At 35.7% G+C, this 19,644-nt stretch overlaps 1 protein-coding gene across 2 annotated transcripts in view; it reads left to right on the forward strand.

The window, feature by feature from the left end:
* Positions 1-221: 221 nt before the first annotated feature.
* LOC136038820 (sodium-dependent dopamine transporter-like) overlaps positions 222-19,644 on the forward strand; it is a 149,713-nt gene continuing 130,290 nt past the window's right edge. The window contains exons 1-2 of one of the 2 annotated variants that reach the window (XM_065722222.1): positions 222-387; positions 17,434-17,654. In XM_065722222.1, the coding sequence (XP_065578294.1) occupies positions 281-387; positions 17,434-17,654 (328 nt within the window). In that variant the 5' untranslated portion in view covers positions 222-280. The remainder of the gene's footprint in view (positions 388-17,433; positions 17,655-19,644) is intronic. The other variant, XM_065722223.1, reaches the window with a different exon arrangement.

The following is a 19,644-nucleotide window of genomic DNA, read 5'->3' on the forward strand; positions in this document are numbered from 1 at the left end:
TAATGATATTAATAGCTAAAAAGACAGAAATTGTCGTTTTCGTCACATTTAAATCCAATTTGATTTTTATTTTCTTGTAAGTAGAGTGTCTCCTCCACTCTCAAGAAGACAAGAGTAGCTTTTTACAAAGTCTCATTCGCTCTCGCTTTGATCTACTGATCCTAATTAAATCAAGATCGGCAACTCCTGTGCCTCTAACTAAAAAGCCGGTGCTTCTCTCTCTCTCTCTCTCTCTCACTGCTTATTTGTCAGGTTGTTGCTGGAATGACTGGAAGAAGGTATGGTCCTGGGTGATAACCAGGACGAGAGTAATGTGAGGGATGAGAATTGCCTAAAAGGGATGAGTGAGGTAAATGAGGAGTTGCATGATGCGGAATTAAATGAAAAGTAAGTTGTTTTTGTTCATGTAACTAACTTGGAATCAACTGAAATAGTTTTGAAGACCTAAATATATAATAATGGGGAACGGGTTTTCCAATTTTGAATATTACACTATCTGTATTTTGGGAGAGGGATGAAAACATTTCCTTTTTAGGTGCAATGGTACGACAAACCTAAGTCTAAGGTTTAATGGTTGAAATGGTGAGCTGCTACTGGGGACCCTAAAATCAACGTTCCCTAGATATATAGTGGCAACAGACAATTTCATTTTAAAGGGTTTAAAGGCTCCAAAATAGGACGTTTTATTCCATTGTGTCTGCTTATTTGTTTGCGTATTTCTATCAGCTTTGTATGTGACTACCAGCTTTGAAATATGCCAGCTACAATGTATAACACCAATTTTATAGGAATAAAAACTTTTTTGATGTGGTGCAGTCAAATCTCTAAATATTTTATCAGCACGCGTAAAATCATCAATAGAATTGTTTTAATAAATAGTTATTTATTAAATAACTATTTATATAATAAATTATTAACTATTAATAATAAATTATATTATTTATTTATTATTACCCTGGAAAGTTATAAATAGGAGGAGGATGGTAAATTTTATTGAATTTTATTTAACCACGATTCCCTTAAAATATTTGTTCATATTGCGCCTCCCTTTCTTCTTATAAAGTTATGGGTGCACACAAAATTTTTAGCACTGAAAAAGTTCTTAGGACAAACCTTTAAAAACAAAGAAAAAAAACGATTATTTTTTTTCAATTAGCTAGCTTTGAATGGACTGAAACAATTTTTTTTTCAAACCAATACTGTGTTATAATATACAACATTCGCTTCATATAAAAATTAAAAACTGAAAAATTATCAGTTCGTTATCATTTTCAGGCCTTTGAGATAATTGATTGTGTAACGAATTATTGCTTGTGGACGAAATGAACTAGTGTTAAGGTACGTGTTCCCTCCGAAACAAGGGATTTTACGAAAATCCTACATTTCTAACTTGCACAAAAAGAATGAAATGTCAGGCACTAGTTTAGGTTTATCCATCCACTGAACAAGAATTATGATATCTCTTGAACTTTTTATAAGAGAAGATAACAAGCTTGCTTTAAAAATAGGAAATTGTTCTTCCTGAAAAATTACTGATACGGCCTTTTGATAGACTGCATGCACATATTGGGTATGGGTTTAGTTGAATCATTCTAAGTATTTCTTGAATATTTTCACTTGTGTTTTTAACCGGTTTTCAAAGAATTTTCAATCTGAGATACCATGTACGCCAAATTAAAAAAAAATTAATTGATTGAATGAGTAGAGTTGATTGTGATCTATGGAATAACATCAAAATTGTCTATTTTCGTTGATATATGGAAACTGTGAGGCAACAGAAAAATAACAAACTGAAAAATTTGTCAGAGAACATAAACCTTAAGGAAATACAAAACAAATATAAATATAAATACAAAACAGGAGATAAATATTAACAGCAGAGTTGGAAATGAAAGTGGTGATGTTTTCTGTTTTACTTTAATTAACAACAGTGACGTCAATCGGGGGAAGGAGTATGTGCCTCCTTTATGTCTGTCATCTTAGAATTAGGAAAAATTCCAGTTTTAGGGTATTTTCATTCGAAAACGCAATTTTTGGTATTTATCGAAAAATATGAGGAAAAACAATAGATTTTGTGCCGCTTGATCCCCCCAAGAGATTTCGTGAATCGACTCCCATTGATTAATAAAAATCGGCTGTTTGAAGGAAGCTAATTTTGCGGTAAAAGAGATTATTAACCCTAAGTATATTATGTGTTAAAATAGTAAAAGTAAGTAAGTAAGACGTCACTAGACCCTTAAGGTCCAAACCGTCAGTGCTGATCTCCGTTTCATGGCCCTTCATCCAGAAAGTGCAATGGGGGGTTGGGGGCCAACCATCCTGTGCTTTCAGACACCCTTCCTGTTTACCTTCCCCAGATTTCTCTAGGTACCCATTTAGAGCTGGGTCGACTCTGGCTGAGCTTACAGAGTCACGCCACTGACCCCCGTCCCAAACTAAATAACTGGTCACAACTGGGATGGAACTTGAGCCCCTTCGACAAAGAATATCCGTGCCAGCGCGCCAACCACTCAGCCAGGACGGCTGTTATGTGTTAAAAGCTTCGTCTTATAGCTATTTCTGTCAGTGCAAGAATTTAAACATTAGGACATAGCAAAACAAATTACGTGAATTGTTTAGAATCGAGCGAGATTCTGGATTTATATCTTACTAATTGCCTTAGAATTTTCACATTGTGGGGAGGAAATAACATCAATTTCGCAAAAAAAAATCCAATCTTCTTTCTTCCTTTGGTTTGGACATAGTGGACTGTAACTGACTGATGATTAGGGGGGGGGGTACAAAAAACTTCAAAAATGCATCGGAAATGTATCTTTCGGCATTTTTGTTGAATTTTTTGAGTCGGACAAACACTTCAGGAGGAGGGGATAAACCCCCAAACCCTCCCCTGAATACGGCCTTAATAAATGTGCATTTAATTTGGCTCTATTTATAGAAAGGTGGTAGAATAGTTTTTATCCTTTCGAAAGATTTTAGATAGGAAACAAAAATTTTGGGGTCATTTGAAGCATACCTGTTAGTGCAAGAAATTAAACATTAGGACATATCAAAACAAATCCGTGAATTGTTTAGAACCAAGCGAGATTCTGGATTTATATCTTACTAATTGCCTTGGAATTTTTCACATTGGGGGAAGGAAATAACATAAATTTTGCAAAAAAAAATCCAATATTTTTTCTTCCTTTGGTTTGGACATAGTGGACTGTAACTGGCTGATGATTGGGGGGGTACAAAAAACTTTAAAAACGCATCGGAAATGTATCTTTCGGCATTTTTGTTGAATTTTTTGAGTCGGACAAACACTTCAGGGGGAGGGGATAAACACCCAACCCCTCCCCTGAATACGGCATTAATAAATGTGCATTTAATTTGGCTCTATTTATAGAAAGTTGGCAGAATAGTTTTTATCCTTTCGAAAGATTTTAAATAGGAAATGAAAATTTTGGGGTCATTTGAAGCATACCTTTCTTTTCTTTAGAACTTAAAAGCTCAAGAGAAAGTAAGCAATATTTTAGTTTGAACCCACAAAATGTTATTTTCTTGTAAAGTTTGGCATGGTAAATTGTAAATCCTAGCTTAAAAGAAGGCAAACACTGTCAGTTACCGACATATCATACCTAATATAATACAACATCAAATATACCAGACTCCCTTAAATATTATACATGAATATTTTAGCTTTTATTTGAGATATTATAGTAAGCGTTGTAAGGATTTGATAGAGTCCTCTTTAGATTTTCTTTTTACTTGAGAAGGCGAGGGGTAAAGCTAAAGCTCAATCTCCTAATGAAAGAGTAGAACGACGATAGTTGAAGTTGCGTTACACGAGCTTCTCTCTCGCAGGCGCTGGTGCTTTTTAATGATATTTCAGCTTTACCCTCCTCCAGCTTAAAGCTCACTTTTTTTGCCAAGAACTTCGGTGTCATCTCTTCTTAATAGGTGTTTCTATTGTACTGTACTTGGCCTCTACCGAACAGTTTCAAAACCTACAAGAGGTGACAGTCAGTATAAGGAACATTTATTATGCTTTCACACAAAAGGTTAGTTCAAATTTTGATTTTCTTTTTGTTTAACATAGAAGTTTTTGAGTTGCATGAATTTTTCTCCATAATTAACTAGCCTATGCGCTGATTGGTCTTTTATATTTTACAAACATTTAGGTTTGGATTTGCGGCCATCTTCTTTTTGTTCACTCATGAGGACATTGCCCAAATTCATTCGTGATGCAGAATCACCGCCGTCTACATTTTAGGACAGTGCCCTACTAATAGTAATAAATCTGGAGAGGTACCTAACTGTGAAAGTTGACATTCTCACTCTGATTAGGTAGATGGTGATCATTTTCATTATTTCCACGTTTGATTATTATGCCCATTTATTGTCTACCGTAAAAAAATGATAATGATAAAGTAAATATTCTTTTGCAGATGGAAAGAAAGTTGACTGACAAAGAAACCATGAAAATCATATTTGATGAGGAAAGTGACATTAAGTGCGAAGAGTCAGATGTAGATCTTACAAGTGACGAAGAGGACGTTCGAGAACCAACCTTGGTCTCATTGGAAGTTGTAGACACTTTCCTCGATCCCAACGTAATTAACGTAATTACTCAACCGAATGTCGAGGATGTATCTGAAAGCAATTCAAATGATGAAGAGCATCCACCTTCCTAAAAAAGGATAAGAACTTTTTTGTAAGCAACCAGCTGTTATGACATTCATCAAGCTAACAGATAGCTGTAGCGATGTTTTAACGACAAGTTTGCGCCATCAGTAAGCAGTGTTGCCAGGAAAACTAAAGTGAAGAGGGCGAGACTATGAAACGTAAGCGGGGACAACCCTATTGGAGCAAGTGTACCCACCTTTACCGGTGAGCACAACGCACTCTTAAATCTAAATAAAGAGGCAAAACGTCGTTGACCATTTCGAAGCATTGATGACTTCTGAAACCCTGAAGATGATCGTCCGCGAGTCTAATTGCTACGCTATGAGAAAAATTGGCTGTGAGCATGGTTTTTACCATTGCTGAACTCCGCATTTATCTTGGCTGTTTATTGGAGGTTAGCTAAGTTCGCTATTTAAGCCTTGAGAACTATTGGTCCATTTCATTGCGACTACCGCTTGTAGCCGATTACATATCTATAAAGCGTTTCAAAAAGATTCATGAACGCCTACCTTTCACAAGCCAGGAACGAAGTAACAAAGATTATTATCATAATATAAGGACTATCTTCGAACTTCTTCCCAGTGCATAGAAATCTGCCTTGTTTGATGAAGAATATAATTTGCTAGATGAAATGGTAGTACCTTTCAATGGCAGGAATAGCTTAAAACAATATAAGGTGTCAAAAACGACGAAACAGGACTTTAAGAGTTGGGTACGTTTTGGTGTGTCAGGAAACGTTTACGAATTCGAACCTTACCAGGGAATCAGTGGTTGCACTCAGACCTCTGAACATGACGTAATCGGTGATGTTGTTATTCGCCTTTGCCACGGTCTCAAAAAGAAGACGGCGAAGGTGTATTTCGACAACTTTTTCCCTTCAATCACTCTCGTAGAAAAATTAGGAAAAGAAAATATTTACAGCTTCGGTATACTGCATGCGAACACAGTTGGTGACGCAGCAAACAAACTGGTGAGAGAGAATGAAATGAAAAAGAAAGACCGAGGATCTGCCTCATATGCAACGTCAGAGGAAGGCATCACTGCGATGTGGTGGAAAGACAACAGCCGTGACAACAACCTGTAAAGAGATGGGGCAGCTTGCATAAGAAGTAAGTAGGCGTTAAAAGACCATTCTCTGTCATAGAATACAATATATGCATGGGAGGTGTTGACCCCTTGGACTCTCTCACATCACACTATAAGAATGATTTTAGGAACAAGAGGTGGCATAACCGGCTATTTCATGATTTCATTGACGGTTCTATTGTCAATTTCTGGATTAGTCATCATAAACTTATGCCTGGAACCAAATCTGACCTTCTGGAATCCATAGCGTCTGTCGCAGTGTCGCTTCTGACCTAGGTTATGGTTAGGAAGGGTAAAAGCCCTTGAGAATTCAGGTCGTCTGCCTCTTCCAAAGCGCATTCTGACCCAGGGACAGTCTAAAAAGAAGTCAGGTTGGATGGAATGTCAGGGCATTGACCTTCAAAATCCGAAAAGAAAAGGGCATCAAGGTGCCGCTAGCAGACCTGTAAACGTAAAATACGTTGCGATTGTCCACAGTGCCAAATTTCTGTTTTTCTGAATGCTTTGAATGTTTTCACACTCATCCATAATGAGAAACGTCCATTATTGACACTATATCCGTGTGAGGACACTTTCAAAATTGACAGTTTTTCATTTTTTTTTTATATTTTTCTGAATAATATCTGAAATCTTGGTTAGTTTTTGGTCTGGAAAAAGTGATTTCAAAAATTTATTCTAAAAGATTTAGAAATTCGCCCACGAGAGGGTTAATACATGAGAATGGAGGTACTGAAAAATCTTAGTTTTTCTGTTTTTGCCAATATTAGTAAATACAAGGTTGTGAGTACAGAAATTGTTTGTGTCTTTGATACAGTACGATTTGCATGCATTTTGTCGCCAGTTGCTTCATTTTTCAAGTGTTTCTGAGATAGTGATAAAAGTAGAGGAACAAATTTAGTATAATTTAGAAAATTTGAAACTTGTGCTGAAGAAATTTTGAGTATTTACAAAATTTGTGAGGCAACTGTGTCAATGCTGCACTCTATGCCAAATATTTTCTAACTTTTTTTATTTCAATTCAAATTTCAAATTTTTTTATAAAGAAAAAACAATTCTAGGCATAAAAATGGGGTGGGTCAAATGACCCGTTTCAAAAACATTAGAATTGAGAAAAAAATGATGCTCCAAGCTTGGGGAAAAGCAGAAAGTTTTATGGATCTGAACATAGAAATACTCTACGAGAAAACTACTTAAACTAACAAATACAACGTGATGAAATTAAGTCGATCGACTGTGAATCCTCGTTTGACTGATATGACACAACTGATTGACTGATTGACTGATATGACGCTTTTTAGGTTAGATATTCTGCATTGCTCTGACCAGTAAAACCAAAAAGGACCAAAAATTCGACTGTAACAAAATGTTTCCAAGTGAACCGCATTGTACTAAAACCTCCACATTATGCCGGAGACGGTACAATTATACTGCGCTGGCAACGCTGGCACTGTGTTCCACAATAAATTACAAGGTATTATCGAAGAAAGAATAAATTTCCGAAAATCGCCCACTCTTGTTGAAAAACGTCAAGTTAATTCCTGCGTCCGGCTTAGTCTCAGATTACATGTTAATTTCACACCTGAACGAATTCAAAATGAAAACAGATTTTGCCTTGAATTGGATAACGACGCACTTTAAGTGCGATAATAGCCTTAATTTTGTTTCATTTATAACGGGTCTTGATAAATATCGTTTTGGTTAATGGTCCATTTTCAATCATTTTTGATGACCGGCAAAATTATGGATATATTGTTCTAATCCAACCGTTATCTCCTTTGAAACGAAATAGCTCAAGGCTGTAATACCTGAACGGTAATAATTTGAAAAATGTTTCTTTTAAATAGGCCTACCTTTTAATTAGGCCTATTGTTGAATTTTTAAGAAAACTATGAGGGTACATGTCTTTTAAAAGAAACACACCCAAGAAGTGAAGTTAGGTTATTCCGAATGAAATATACCAAAACAAATGATAATATAATACTTAAGAAGCAAAATTATGGAAAAGAATTATGGGAAGCAGGCCTTGCAGGAGCCGTTAAATACCTAACCTAACGCCTAACAACATCTATACATTAAATATTTAATTAAAATATAGCTAAATCGTTGTTTTTCTCAAATCATAACCGATTTGATGAGGCAAAATTATTATTGTTCGATATTAATTTAAAAAAAATTCCGGAAACGAACTTTTTAGAATAAAAGTAAAGGGTATATTAAACTTAAGATCAGAAGAAATAGAAATTTACAATAACTCAAACTCAAAACGACCAGAAATTACTATTAAAGAATAAATGAAACCCAAAACGAACAGAAATTAAATAAAGAATCATAGCAAAAAACATGCAACAGGTACTAATATAAATGAATAAATAAATCTTGAAATGAGTAAAACTTAAATTGAATATACAAATCAAGCATGAAACGAACAAAAATCACTACAAACAAAAATTTTGGGTTTGTATCCTTCTTTCTCTGTAAAATTCTAATACCTCTTGCGTCATTGGCACTTTACTGAAAAATGTGTATCTTGGAATGGGATTGGAAAGTACGAATAAAATGAAACAGAATATTTATATTTAATGATATTAGTTGTTAAAGATCATCAATTCAAGATTTTTTTTCAGTGTAATTTTTATTTTCATTTTGAATGCTATAATAACTGAAAAAAATGTAACATATTTCATTATAAGTAAAGCTCCAATGACGCAGTAGGCCTTAGGCTTTTCAGTTACGGAAGGGGGCAGTATCCAAACTCTTGTTGCAGTGAAAACATATATGTCCTTAACAGCCTTGGAAAGAACTAATAAAATTCAACTAAATATTTGAAATGTAATGCTATTAATTGCTGGAAACTAATCAGTTAACAATTTAAATTACTGTAATTTTTATGTTTGTTCTCAATGTTGTAATAAGTGCAAAAAAAATATTTCTAATATAATTTGTTTTCAGTAAATGCTAATGACGCAGTAGGCTATAGACCTTCACAGTGCGAGAAGGGGCCAAAACCCAAACTATTGTTCGTAATGATTGTTGTTCGTTTCACGCTCGATTTGCATTATCCAATTTAAGTTTCACGCGTTTTAAGATTTATTTATTCATTTATAATAGTACCTATTGTATGTTTTTTTTACTATGATTGTTTATTTATTTTTTATTCGTTTTGAGTTTCATTTGTGCTTCAATAGCAAAATATTTATTTGCTTCGTTATAAGCATGATATGCATATTCAATTAAGCTTTGATCGTTTTGAGGCTCATGTTTTCATTTATATTAGTGCCTGTTGTATGTTTTTTTGCTATCATTGTTTATTTAATTTCTGTTCATTCTGAGTTTCATGTATTCTTTAATAGTAATTTCCAGCTGTTCTGAGTTTGTATTTTAACAGTTATTTGTATCTGCTGATCTTAAGTTTAATATGGCCTTTACTTTTCTTTGATAAACTTCGGTTTTAGAAAGTTTTTTTTTAATTAATTTCTGTTCGTTTTTGATTGCCAAGGTTTTAAGTTTTTCAAATTCCCTATTTCAAAATAACTGTTTATTTCAAAATGAATGACCAGTCTTGGGAAGAACTAACAAAATTAAACTGAATATTTGATATACAATGCTAATAATTGCTGGAAACTAATCAGCTTAAGAATCAGTTTCACTCGGGGCCGGATTTGAAGCTTTGAAACTTCTAGGCCCAAGGGCAGAGGCGCCATTTGGACCAAATCTTGGGGTGGACATAAACTCCATCTTGGGCCCCCCCCGATTCACTTCGTGTCGCGTAATCATCTAGGAAATGGGCATTTGACAGAACTCGAGAATTTTATTATGTATCTTACCTACTCTCAAAGTTTACAATAATTAATAGCAAATAGCATAATTACCCCAAGGGTCGTCAAGTAATTACGCTCCTTGGCTAATAGGCGTGCAGTAATTTCAAATCAATTGGACAGAATGGATTATGTTGGACATAATGGATTATTAAGGCCGGCAAAGGGCCCTTTATGGTGGAAGCTTGGCCCCCTGGAAAACCTGGGTTGGGCATTTGCCCACCCCTGACCCCCCCTCAAATGGCGCCTCTGCCCAAGCGTTTTCGCCGCTCTGTTTTTGAAAGATGTACGGGGAGATCCACAAAACTTCCGGGATGGTGAAAGCCAAAGGGCCTAGTGGGCCTGCTGGTAAATCCTGGCCTGGTTTCACTGCATTTTTCATTTTGTTTCCAACGTTGTAATAAGTACAAAAGAAAATATTTGTAATATAATTCATTTTAGTAAAGTGTCAAATACGCAGTAGGTCTTATACTTTTACCGTGAGAAAAACGGGCTGGAGCCAACTCTTGTTCGTTGTGAAGACTATAGGGTTTTGAACAGTTTTGGAGAGAGCTAATAAAATTAAACTGAATTCTCAATATTTTTGGAATAAAATATCGTTAATAATTTTTTTATGGGGAGTATGGAGGGAGGACAAGAGGGTCAGCTCCCATGACGTTTGGAATAAAATTTCACTAATTAGCTTGTTTTTTTGGAGGGGGAGTTGTGCCATTGAAAAGGGTCGGGGATCATCTCGCATAATTTTTGGAATGAAATATCGATAATAATTTCTGTCTGTGTCTAGAGAGGGGATTGGGCCACGGAAAGAGGGCCTGGGGTCACCTCCTATGATTTTCAGGAATACAATACTGTTAATAATTTGTTGTTGTTTTGGGGGGAGGGGTCAGACCACGGGGGAGCGCTGGGGATATGCTCCCATGATTTTCGAAATAATATATCGCTAGTAAGTTGGTTTTATTTGGGGGGGATGGTCGGTCCATAGAGTTTTTCCAAGAGGTCCAGAGGAAGGTTCCCATAATTTTTGGAATAGAATATCGTTAATGATTCATGCTTTGTGGTATTGGGAGGTTTCTAGCCATGCAGGGAGGGCAAGGGGTTAGCTTCTTAAATTTTGGAACAAATTATTGTTGTTAAGTTTTTTGAGTAGGGGTGGGAATCAGCTTTATCTGATCTTCGAGTTATTTTAAAAACCCTCGCATAAAAACCTTATATGCCTCTAGGGTATAACATACAACACTTACCCTGGGGGTTAGGGGGCTTGTGACGACCCTTGAGTTTTTGCTGTTTGATCTTTGGACTTATTTTACCACAATAGCTTTCTCAAAATTTGGATTGGATTGATTTGGGGTATAAAAAGGCAGGGGGCTATTTGCCCTCAAGTCCCTTTTGACTCTTAAAAAGAGAACTAGAACTTTCAATTTCAATTAGAATGATACCCATCCGAAGTCTATATGACCATCCTTTCCATAAGAACCTTATATGCCCCGGACTCTGGGGATAATTTCCATTGGGTCACTTTTGACTCCTTAAGAGGGAACTGGAGCTTTCAATTTCTAGTCAATTGAGTCCTCTCCAAAGTTTAGCTCTTCCATAAAAACCTTGTATGCCCCCGGGGCATAAGTTACATCTCTTCCCCTAGGCTCGGGGGGGGGGGGGGTTATGTTGACCCGAAGTTTTTGCTTTCTGATCGATGTATTATTTCAAACAAACGATACTTGAATTTTAAATGTGAAACTAAGCATTTTTTTTTTAGAAACTGCTAAAAATTAACAATTGAAAAAAGAGATATTGGTGCAGGAATTTAGATATCTTTAGTAAAAAACACAAATAAAAACAGTAAAGAAATTTCTACTAACAAAATGGAGAAAAGTTTTTAAGCTGTTTATTTGTCAAAGTTTATTTGTTTATTCGTCAATTTATTGTCATTTGTTTATTTGTCAAGTTTATTTGTCTGCTCTTTACGCTGGTCACAAAGATTATCCGTGTAAAGTAAAAGACAAAAATCCAATGATTTTTTCTTAATATGAAGGGAAATTAGTCAAAACATGATTTGAAAATATGAAACTAGCCATCAAATCAGTAGAAATGATAAAAAAAAGCTTAATTTATGAAAACACAGAGATAGAGATACAGAAATAAATATGTCTGAAATACAGAAATATAAAGATACAGATATTTCTACAAAAATACAATGATAGAAATTTGTCCCATAGAGTTAAGATTATCACTCCTACAAAAAAAAATGGAATCAAAACTGAAGAATCAGGAGATAATATAAGTGGAAAAAAAAGTTGCCGTGGAATATAGCGGAAAAAAATTTCCACGGAGAGACGTAAATTTTGTCACGCGTGGCCCTACCCGTTAAAGTACACTGTTCTGCAGAAATAGCGGGTGTCCAAAAAAGTGGTCTTCAACCCAAATTTCTTGAATATACCTTTAAAAAACTAGGTTAGCTTAAATATGATTTGAAATCCAATTTTATCTAAGTTTTCAGTTGCAAAAGCAAAAGCAAAGCAAACTTTCGCATGCAAACCGATTAGGGTTCGCGTAGCGCAGGTGCCGATCTCCTGATTCTCAGCCCTCGGCCGGGGTGCAATGCGTGGTTGGGGGCAAGCCATCCGACGCTTTCCCGTGCTTTTCCCTAGATTTCTCTAGGTACCCATTTGAAGCTGGGTGGACTTTTGGCTTGTCTTACGGGGAAACGCCACTAACCCTCGTCCTAAACCAAACGGTCGGCAACACCGAGATTCGAACCAGCGACCCTTCGCTCGTGACCACTTCGGCGCGAGTTCGGCGCGTTAACCACTCGGCCACGGACGGCCTTTTCAGTTGCGATGCAGGATAAAAACTTTCGAAATCGAATGAAAAACGATAAATTAAACAAATAAAATTAAACATGTCTTTTGAATCGGTACTGCTAGTGCCAAACTAGCAAAGACCACAGTTTATCTGTTGTTCTTCTCTTGTTGCCTCTACTTTTCAAGATCTACTTTTCAAGTAGATCTTGAAAAGTATACCTCTACTTTTATTTGTTTAATTTATCAAATTAAACAAAGTAGATCTCTACTTTGTTTAATTTGAAGAATTAAACAAAGTAGTATAAAATTAAATACTTATTTAATTTAAAATAAATAATACTTTGTTTTATTTAATTTAAATACTTATTTAATTTATTTTAGTATAAAAATTAAATTATACTTTGTTTAATTTCAAGATCTGTAGAGGTAAGTATACCTCTACAGATCTTGAAAAGTATACCTCTACTTGAAAAGTATACCTCTTGTTGCCTCTACTTTTCAAGATCCTATCAGAATGTAGAGACTCTTTGTCTTTCCATTGATAGTTTCAACAGCAATTGGAAACAAACAGTAAAGAAAGAGATGCTCTCAGTGAATAAACGAAGAGTAAAACAGTTATTTTCATTGGGTGATTTGATATCTGGCTGTCGTAGCCAGATACCAGCTCAAAATTTAAGTCCAGTCATAAAATGGTTTGAATTGTAACATAATTTTAACATGTTTTTTTTATAATTGTAACATAGTTTTAATAAAACTTATTAAAGACATTTTTGTCTTGCCAGAAAAGCTCATTTTTCAACTGAAATCCGAAATAGAGGCAGATAGAATTCCGCCAGTATCTTATTTTTTCTGATGGTTGACGTGAAATCTGGCTGTACAAGCATTATTCGAGTACGGACATAAAATACTTTAATTTTTAGTACAATGCTGATAAATATTTTTTGTCACAATTTTTCTAGACAGAAAGAAATCAATTGTCAAATAGGATTGGAAGCGTTGGCGGGCCAATTTTTCACCTATATAAGAAAATTTATTTTCATTGGGTCACGTGAAAATGGCTATTAAAGCTGAATTCTGGTTTCTTCACTGCCTGGCTTAAGTTGTTCCATAATTTTCAGAAACTTATTTTTCTATTAGTTGCATGGGGTTATGCAGTCCCGGAAATATATCATTTGTAGAACAGGTTAGTATTGCCCTAATACAGCCTAAAAGCAAAAAAAAATGGATAACCATTTCACACATCATTTACATACTCCAATAGGCAGAAAATTTGCAGATTACAATATATATATATATATATATATATATATATATATATATATATATATATATATATATATATATATATATATATATATATATATATATATATATATTTGACAACGTGGAAGATGGATGGAATAATTTCAGAAAAACAATTTGTGAAGTTGCTGATGGTGTCCTAGGGAAGAGTGCTAAGACTGCAACTAGGAATATCAGTGAAAAAGCTTTAGGTTTAATAGAGAGTAGAAGGGGTTTGTATAAGAATTATCTGAGAGATAGGTCGTATGAAAACAAAAGGAATGTAAAGAAAGTGGAGAAAGCATTAAAATATGAACTAAGGAGATGTGAAGTGGAGGCGATGGATAAAATTGCTGAGGATCTGGAAGATGCGGCTAGACGGCATAATAGTAAAATATTATACTGGCATGTTAATAAATTGAAAGGGAGTAGCCAATCCGGACTAGTCCCAGTTAAAGATAGAAATGGGGCCACAATTAGTGATAAGGAAAAAGTTAAAGAAAGATGGGTGGAACATTTTGAGAATGTGCTAAACCGAGATACAGTTGCAGGAAAAGATATAGATGAAAATCAAAAAGTTTGTGATACCTTGGATGTGAAGGAAGATTTGTTTAGTGAGGAAGAATTAGCGACAGTACTAAAAGGATTAAAAAATAATAAGGACCCAGGTGTTGATAGTATGATTAATGAGTTTTTTAAATATGGTGGCTCTGAGGTTAGGAATAAGCTACTGAAGATTATGAACATGATTTTTGAAAAAGGGGAGGTACCCAATGATTTTAGGAAAACCTTAATAAAACCACTGTATAAGAAAGGTGACAAGAGTGAGTGTTGTAATTATCGAGGCATTAGTGTGGTCTCTGTAGGTAGCAAATTACTTAGTAATATAATACTTTTTAGACTGAGACATGCTGTAGACAAAGTTTTAAGGGAAGAACAATGCGGTTTTAGAAAAGGCAGAGGATGTGTCGACCATGTTTTCACTCTTAGGCTAATAATTGAGAAGTCCCTTCGTTGTCAAACACCTTTGGTCCTCAGTTTTATCGATTATGAGCAAGCTTTCGATTCTGTTGATGAAAGAGCGTTAACAAAGGTTTACCTTTGCGTTACCTTTGGTCCTCAGTTTTATCGATTATGAGCAAGCTTTCGATTCTGTTGATGAAAGAGCGTTAACAAAGGTTTTATCGTTATATGGTATACCCGAAAAATACATTAAAGTGATTTGTGTTATGTACGAGAATAATACTGCTGCGGTTAAGGTAGGAAATGAGGTTAGTAACTGGTTTTGTATTAAATCAGGAGTTAAGCAGGGTTGTGTTCTATCCCCCTTTATATGGATCATTTCGATGGACTTCGTCTAAGGAGCACAGGAAAGGCAATTGGAGACCATGGAATCAAATGGGGAGGAAGAACGCTCCTTGACTTAGATTATGCTGATTATTTAAGCATATTAGATGAAAGTGTGAGCAAAATGAATGAATTTTTAGAGGTTTTGCGAGTTCAGGGTGCTAAAATAGGCTTGAAAATTAATGTTAAGAAGACCAAGTCACAAAGGCTAGGAATAAGTGAAGATGAACAGGTGACATTAGGTAACGAAAAGATTGATCAGGTTGGGAGCTTCAGTTACCTTGGTAGTATTATTAGCAAAGATGGTGGGAGCAGAGAAGATGTTAAATGTAGAATAGCTAAGGCTCAGGGTGTTTTTTCACAGTTAAAAAAAGTTTGGAAGAATAGAAAGATAAGTCTACAAACCAAGATTAGAATATTGGAAGCTACAGTGATGACAGTGGTCAAATATGGCTCTGAAGTATGGGCACTCCGAAAAGCAGATGAAAATTTACTAGATGTTTTCCAGGGAAATTGCCTACGGATTGTTCTGGGTACCCGGCTGACTGACCGTATTTCAAACAGAAGGTTGTACGAAAAGTGGTTCAATCCCACTTTCTGGGGCTATAATGAAAGAAAGGTTGAGATGGCTAGGACACATTCCACGGATGAAGGATCACAGATTACCGAAGTTTGTCCTTTTGGCCAACTGTCTAGGGCTACACGGAAAGTAGGTCGTCCTTGTCTGGGTTGGGAGGATGTCATAAATAAAGATTTAAAGGAAATGGGAACTTCTTGGGAGGGTGTAAAGAGGGAGGCATTAAATAGATTAGGTTGGAGGAGGAGCGTGCGTGGCTGTGTTGGCCTCAGGCGGCTTGGTGCTGCAGTGAGTTATTAGTAGTAGTAGTAGTAGTAGTAGTAGTAGTAGTAGTAGTAGTAGTAGTAGTAGTAGTAGTAGTAGTAGTAGTAGTAGTAGTAGTAGTATATATATATATATATATATATATATATATATATATATATATATATATATATATATATATATATATATAGCCTAAGTTTAAAGAGGAAAAAAATTGTAACTCGATATAATGCTTTCTATAAGCTTTCTATCAGGAACTAGAAATAGAGATTCACTTATGGATATCTTAGAGGAAAATATGTGGCCACAAGAGGGAATAAAATGGGATCCTAATTTGAGAAGGAACCTGTTCTAAAAATCAATCATATGGATATTTGTACACAGAATGAACTTTCCCCCCTAAAAGTACAAAAGAGGTTGCGTACCCTTATCTCTCATGTGCTATAATAAGTGAGCATGAGATATGAAAGCAGTTATCTTTTTTCTCTCTTTCCTATAGATCTCAATAATTTAGAATTATTTCCAACATGTCATTTTGGTTTTAACTGAATTTTCGTTGCTGTGACGGCACAAACACCCACAAAGTTCTTTGACTTCAGATCAGTGATTTCGAGTGAAGAATGGTGCTTTCACACTACACCATAAAATATTTCACATCAGCACAACTTAAGTCGGTATGTTACGTTATGAAATCTTACGGAGCAACTTTTGTCCGTAACGTAGGCAGTTTCAAGTATTTGCGAGCTCTGCATATATTTTCATGACATGTATTCCCTCATATAGCTCTGCACATATTTACGTCAGTTTATTTTACGTTAGGAGAAAGTCAACAGAGTAGGTAGTACAAAATTCACCTGGATGAGAATCTAATAAATTTTGAAAATAAATTCTTAAGCTTTTCCTAGAAAGATTTCGTGCATGGCTAGAGCTTGATTTCCCATCTCCAATGCACATTTGTAATATATAAATAGTTTGCTTATGATGGCAGTGACGATTTTAGATGATAATTATGAAAATTTTGTGGATCTTAACGGTGTTAGTGTTAAAAGAATTATTTAACTGTGAAGGACTATTCTTTACACTTAGAACAGAAAACGTTGCTCGAATGCTGCTTAAATCTTAAACACTTAGCATAAAAAACGTTGCTCGAATGCTGCTTAAATCCGAAATCAAACTAATTTAGCTTATCTGATAAGAAGAATAGTTCACATTTTGGGCGCCAAGGGACTGTGGGGAGCAATGGAGACAATTGACAAAAAATCGGGGGGGGGGGAATGGTATTCTGCAAAATCTTGAGAGGGGAAGCCCATATGTGGCTTTCATAATTTTTTAATGGGTGTAACAAAAAAAGTATTTTCAATAAGAATATTATCCAAAAAAGGTGTTTTTCAAAAGCTAGGGGTAAACAATTTATGGGGCAAACCCCTTTCTCCTTAATTGACGCCACCGGTGGGAAGATTTGTGAAATGCTTCAGTTACTCAACTCTTTGTCTAATCCAGTTGCAAACAAGCTCAGGAGGCTTCTTCTTCTTTTGCCGAATGAGAGATTTATATCTTAGCTGAATTTCTTTGTTAGTTTGTGACGACACCCTTTTTCTAGAACTGCACTTGCATCATGTGATGAGCCTTTAATTAACGGAGCTCCACAGAGCGAAAAAATTGTTTCATCTCTCGTTAGCAATGAACTTGGTGAGCCATCTACAGGAGAGGTGAGGGAAACGTGGAATAAGAAAATTGATTTTCTGCTATCAGTAATCGGTTTTGCAGTTGATTTGGCAAATGTTTGGCGATTCCCTTATCTTTGTTACAAAAATGGAGGTGGTAAGTGCTATAATATCCAACACTTTTCTTTCATTTGTTTTTTAATAAAATAATGCACTGTAAACCTTTCGGATATGTCAACTTGCGAAAATTTAAGGAAGGCAAAACATATTTTCCAATGTCTAGAGGGGGCTCAAAATTTGTCTTTTTTAAATTCTTTCATTAAAAAATATTTGAAAATGTATTTTTAATAAAAATTTTCCAAAAATGATATTTTTTCGAAATCTAGGGGCAAGAGACAAGAAAAATGTTTGAGTAAAAAGGCATCTTTCTTCTTCCCCTAATTGACACCACTGTAATCCTTTGAGCCCATCTACAACTACTACTACTACAACTAACAATTCGCTGCAAGACCAAGCCGACTGAGGCCAATATAACTAAATACGTTTCTCCTCCATCCAAATCTATTCAGATCATTCCTTTTAACTCCCTCTCAAGAAGTTTCCATTCCCTTAAATATTTCCTTACGACATCTTTCAAACCCATTCAGGGGCGACCTGCTTTCGTTTAATCCTAGACCGTTGCCCAACAAGGGTGTTCTTGGGCGATCTTTCATCCTTTATCAACAAAACGTTCGGCTTATTAGAAAACTCTAGAAAAGCTCTAGAAAACAGGATTGACCCACATTTTTCGAACAGTTCACTGTTAGATAAGGTCAGTCAGTAGAGCACCCAAAACAATCCGTAGGCAATTTCCATGGAAAACATCTAGCAAATCCTCCTCCTTTTTCCGAAGCACCCACGCTTCAGAACCATGCCTGGTCACTGTCATCACTATCATCCTGGTTCGCAAACTTATCTTCTTTTTCTTCCAAAGTTTTTTCAACTGGCAAAAAATCACCCTGAGCCTTGGGTATTCAACTCCTAACATCTTCGATGCACTCAAAAACTTTACTAATAGTCCGACGCTACTTTCTTCCCTGACCACGTCCCTTTGTGGCGCTGTAATGCGTCCCTTTCCGAAACAAACGTGCGTTACTGTATAGATAGATACTTTTGCTGTGTTCAGGGCTCACCAGAACCTTTACCCAATCGTAGATATCTTAGTTGACTCCTCACTAAATCAAGTTTTCGAAATCTAAAAGCTGGGGCAGAGGATCAGGTCGGTCGAGAGAGTGGGAATATTTTTTTCCCGGAAACTGTTTTTGATCCCGGAAGCACTAAGTAGATATGTACCCATTTAGAACGATAACAGATGAGGATGAAGGCTGCACAGGTGAGGTGGAACAACAGGGTCACCTTTAAAAATATTCTTGCGTAGAAAAGAAACATAATGCTCGTAATAAGGATTGTTTTCAGTAAAGGTCAAATTATGTTCTGGTCTTTTTGAGGTGCAAAGGACGTCAGCCTGCTCATCTACCTTTCTGCTCATTTTGAGTTTGATGGAGTTATTTATTGCAATTGCTGTTCGTTTTGGTTTTCATTTATTTATTAATGATGATTTATGGTAGTTTTACGCTTAGAAGATTCTTTGACTTTATTTCCTTTCGTTTTTGGTTTAATATAACTCTTCACCTTTCTTTAAAAATCTTCTTTTGTTTGATTTTTTTTTACTGATTAACACAAAAATGTCACATGGTTTCTTTTTTTGATTTTTTTTTTAACGAAGTAAGGTTGAAAGATAACCTTTGAAACATCTGCCCCAAGAAAAAATAATAATGTAATCTGTTAATGAATTTGGGTATATCCGTCTGATTAAAAATGATCATGTAATTTCTCAACCGGCTGGTTAAAAAAATATATATAAAAAATCGTTATAATTTCCAATAACAACTTAACACAGGATACGGTAGGTGAGTGGAGTTCGTCCGGAATGAGGCAGACTCTGTCTGCTGACCACGTGCCTCTAGATATGGGGTTTCTCCCCTAACTAAACACTCCGATCAGGACAGCCGCAACCTCTTGTGGCGGGTGGAGCCCACCCCGGGAATCTCAGTACCTAGGTTTAACCTAGCTCTAATCAGATTCCAGGCCTAGGGTCGGTTGGGCTA

Source organism: Artemia franciscana, chromosome 18, assembly GCF_032884065.1.
Source record: "Artemia franciscana chromosome 18, ASM3288406v1, whole genome shotgun sequence".
Taxonomy (NCBI): domain Eukaryota; kingdom Metazoa; phylum Arthropoda; class Branchiopoda; order Anostraca; family Artemiidae; genus Artemia; species Artemia franciscana.